At 41.0% G+C, this 4,201-nt stretch overlaps 1 protein-coding gene across 1 annotated transcript in view; it reads left to right on the top strand.

The window, feature by feature from the left end:
• The window catches only part of LOC107269145 (zwei Ig domain protein zig-8), a 164,430-nt gene extending 163,466 nt beyond the window's left edge, over positions 1–964 (top strand). Inside the window, exon 6 of the mRNA XM_015742691.2 lies at positions 663–964. Within this exon, the coding sequence (XP_015598177.1) occupies positions 663–766 (104 nt within the window). The 3' untranslated portion in view covers positions 767–964. The remainder of the gene's footprint in view (positions 1–662) is intronic.
• The last annotated feature ends 3,237 nt before the right edge of the window (positions 965–4,201 follow it).

Below are 4,201 nucleotides of genomic sequence, written 5' to 3'. Positions count from 1 at the left end.
GAAAATAATGGTATACTCCATACAAGTTCCCGAGTACTTTGCTTTTTACGGTCTCCAAGAAATGAAAGGCGGTCTTGAAACAGGAAGTCTATAATGTTTTTCAAACTTATAGGCATTCACGAAAGTCTAGTCTACTCGCTTCCGTACATAAGCAAATACATAGCTACAGCTTAGTTTCGTAATACATAAAGTGAACTTTCTTCCTCCTCGTTCACCGCCAGCAACACGGCGCTCGTTGTTCCTACGATCGAAAGTTCGAATCGAAGTAGAACTTGCGGTGTGAACCGAGGAAGACAAGAAAAACGATTATTTAAAGGACAAAAAAAAATAGACCAACGAAAAATTTCAGCAAGCAATTACATTGTCTATCGAATAGAGTAAACGCGTTTCGCCCCTCTACTAAATAGAATCAGATTCGCACTCTGTACGTGCGATCGATGTAATTCGATCAGTCAGCGCCAGATGCCTGAGTAAGGCGCATCAGAGTCAAAAGCGAACCTTTTCCTATCCCTTCGGCCGTAAAGGCCACTGCATTCTGTAAAAAGTTACTTTCTACCGATAAAAAGAAATTAACATAGGATAACATTGCTGTTACGGTACTATTAAGGGTGTGCCATAGGAAAATAAAAATGGTCCAACCATTATGAACTTTCCTGTTTCAGGCGAACATCCAGCAGCTATGCAGCACGGAAGCACAGCAGCAGGATCACCTACGTCGAGAACGGTCCTGGTCACGCTCGCCTTTTTACTTGGCCAACTGAGATAATGTGTGATATCTTTAATGAGGAGAGAGAGAGCTAATCGCCAATCCATTGAATATACCGGGTGTCTCGATCGCGATTAACGAATCAGACGGATCGAGAGAGAAGAAAATATATAAATCGTTTCGGCCCTTTTTATATCTGATTTTCAAAAAAAAAAAAAAAAAAAAAATTTCAAAAACGAATTTCCCACGGTCACGTGATGCACCACGTATAAAATAGATACGTTCCTACATAGCGAGTGGCGAGAATCTCTCTGGCTCAAAGGGTAGGCGAGAAAATGTCATTCTCTTCGCGATGACCTGACTCGATGTCTCGATTGACCCAATAAGACTATATATATGTAACAGATGAATATGGAATATGGGCGAAGAAGGATATCGAAGTGGATCAATCAAGTGTACCTACGTAATGGAGTGGCTCGCGTTTAATTTAGTGTCGCCCGAGGGTATATATGGTGTTTGATCTGGAACGTTGGCCACTCTGACGCGCTTGGCCCGAAGCTACGAACTACCGATCGTCAATGAAGGGGAAAGAATTGTTTCAGCGAGGAACGAGAAACGCCTCCTAATTAATCGCTTTCTTCAAAGCCAATTTAACTCGAGCTCGCTACGGTCTTCGGGTTCTTACATCGAGGCTCCCTTTGCCTCTCTCGTGTCTTCTGCCTAAAACATTCGTCCGCGCGACGATTGTTCCGGCTTGGAGTATTGGCACAGGAGTGCCTGAGAGAGAGAGAGAGAGAAGGATATAAGGATGTACGGAGTGAGGCGGAGTGAGAGAGATGGAAAGTGAACGAAGGAAAAGAGACTCGCTCGTCATTTTTCTTGGTTCCGGGTCGACTGGTACAGCTTCAATTCCAGTTCCATAAGAAAAATGTATAGAAGGATAAAAAGAGCAAAGATTACGAGATAGAGGCGGGTGGGTAGATAAGAAGACAATGGCAGAGCGAGTGGAGTCCCTTGCGAAATGTTACGTTTTAAGAGACTCGACGGACCCGTAACACTTTATGTATTGTTTTACGTATACGAGCTCACGACCGGAAACGTCACATTGTGCAATATCACGGGAAGCGAAAGAAAGGCCGATGCGTCGATTTTCAAGCAGCACGTTAATACCTCCCGATCGCACGTCGCGCCAGACTATTATTTCCCTGGTTCCTCTCGGACTTGCTGTACTTATTTCAAATCGTAAATCTTTCCCGCCCTCGAACGCCCGTACGTCTACGCTGCTCTCGATGCGCGCGCACCTTGCCCGGGCTTGCACTTTCTCACGTCGGTTAAGCGTAACTCGTATCTTGGGAATCTTGTACAACCGTACTCCGCGTCTTTTCCTGCTGCGCTCTACGTCTTCCGGAAGAATAGCGGTCAACTTTACACTCGTTGCTTTTCATTCGGAAATCGTCCCGATGAAAACCATCGTTATGAAGGAGGAGGATGATCGAGTGCGCTGTATACCGTGGGCTCCCTCTTGATATCGGATTTCACTTAGGACAATAAATTACGGAAATGGTCCATGGGCAAGTCTACAAGCTTATTTTTCTTTTTTTTTTTTTTTTTTCTCTAGTCAAGCCGATCTTAACATTTTCTTAGGTTTTACACGTTGTTTGAGAATAACAAATTGTCGCGTTGATTGGCCTTTTTTTTTATTTTTCTTTATTCACTCTTTTTTTTTAAGAACTCAACTAGCAATCGCCAGGAACGTCTGAGCGATTTTTCTGGAAATACTAAGATCCAACCTTGTGACAATGCATTTTATTGCTCGTTGCACCGTTCGAGAAGTCTTTCTCTCCGTCGCCCCCACTACTCCCCTCCTCTGTCTGTCTCTATCTTTTACTATCTCTCCATATATTGGCTGCAGACATTTATCGTATAAATTACGTATTCGAAGAGGTACCTTGTTGCCTTCCGTGAATTCATCGGGAATTTAACGAAGATGAATATATAGGTTTATGTATAATATATATATATATATACAGCTGGAAGTAAGTAAATTTCAAATCGAATGATAAGGCAGAACAAGGTATCTCTTCTTAGGGCGAATATGTATTTGCAGAGCCAAACTGCGCCCTTGGAAATTGTATGACTCAAGTATACAAATGAAAACTACTTGACTCGTGTACTTGGGGGGGATCGAACGTTAGTTACTTTCCCAACTCTATACATAATGATATATAAGAATATATAATTTTGTACAAAACCTTAGAATAAGTTGTTTGCGGTTTGTGGAGAATTTGTATATGAAACAATGCGATAACGAACGACCACCGGAATTCTTAAGCGGTTCCAGGTTTAAACTCTTGTGACACTGAGATTGTGACGTTTAATTCGTTTCATCAAACACGATCTGAAGATCCAACTCGACCCTCGTGACGATCCTGACGATCGTCATTGCGATGATGCGAAAGGAAAGAAATTTTTTGCTCAAAGGCACTTTCGAATATCTCCTGTTAGCTACACGTGGCCGAAACCGAAGCTTGACGAATGACAAAATGTATACTTTGTGCGCGAGGGATAAGTAGCGTGACGTTATGACGAAACATTTTGAGGGTTTTGACATATTCAGGAAAAGCACATTTTTTCAACCGAGTAAATATATATATATTAAGCACAGGACGGACTTTGAAGGAAAATATGAAAAATTTATTACGAGCATACTTTATATATTTTTTTTTTTTTATTATTGACAGATATCCATTTTCATTTTTCCAGTCAATTTTATTCTCGGCCGAGAGACACGTAACGAAATATTTATTCTACAAAGTTAGTATCATTGAGATAATTAATTCGACACCGAGTGTGTAGTAAAATATCATACGTAACTTTTTTTTATGATACCCTTAATGTTTCGCGCGCACGTGTCTCTGCGTTATGCATTACTTGTTCCTTGAGTCATGCACTTGAAAAAAAAAGGTCTGGGAGTTTTGTGCGAAATTGCTGCTCCTAGAAACACGAGTTGACTTAATTACAAGCCGCAGTCGTGTAGTTTAGGCAGATCGTTACAGTCCAACTAAACAGATAAAGAAGCACTGAAAAGTCGTGCGAACTTTATTTGGCTAATTTCACAAATATCCACCAGACCAATAAAAAGCTGTGCTACCAGACTCGAGGAAAAATGTTGATGTCAGTGAAAAAAAGGGCTTCGTACAGATTTTTCAATTTTCCTTCATTTCCCCCTCTCGGACAATGGTAGAAGATCCGAAAGACGTAATAAATATATACGGCCTTCGTATTGATCGCGAATTCCGAATTTTTCGTATCTCAGCAAAACTACAGGCGCGCCTCACAACTATATATATATATATATGAAATGTATAGGTATTCAAATTACTGTACGACTTATCGATATAACAAAATCAATCATTAAATCTACGAGTATCGATTTTGCTCAGTGTTCGAATCAATACTCGTTGTTTGATTTCCGTCTTTCTACTTTGGTCCACC

The sequence above is a fragment of the Cephus cinctus genome, unplaced genomic scaffold (genome assembly GCF_000341935.2).
Source record: "Cephus cinctus unplaced genomic scaffold, Ccin1 Ccin1_scaffold0607, whole genome shotgun sequence".
Lineage (NCBI taxonomy): Eukaryota > Metazoa > Arthropoda > Insecta > Hymenoptera > Cephidae > Cephus > Cephus cinctus.
Note: the sequence above shows the minus strand (reverse complement) of the source record. Positions and strands in the feature narration are given on the sequence as shown.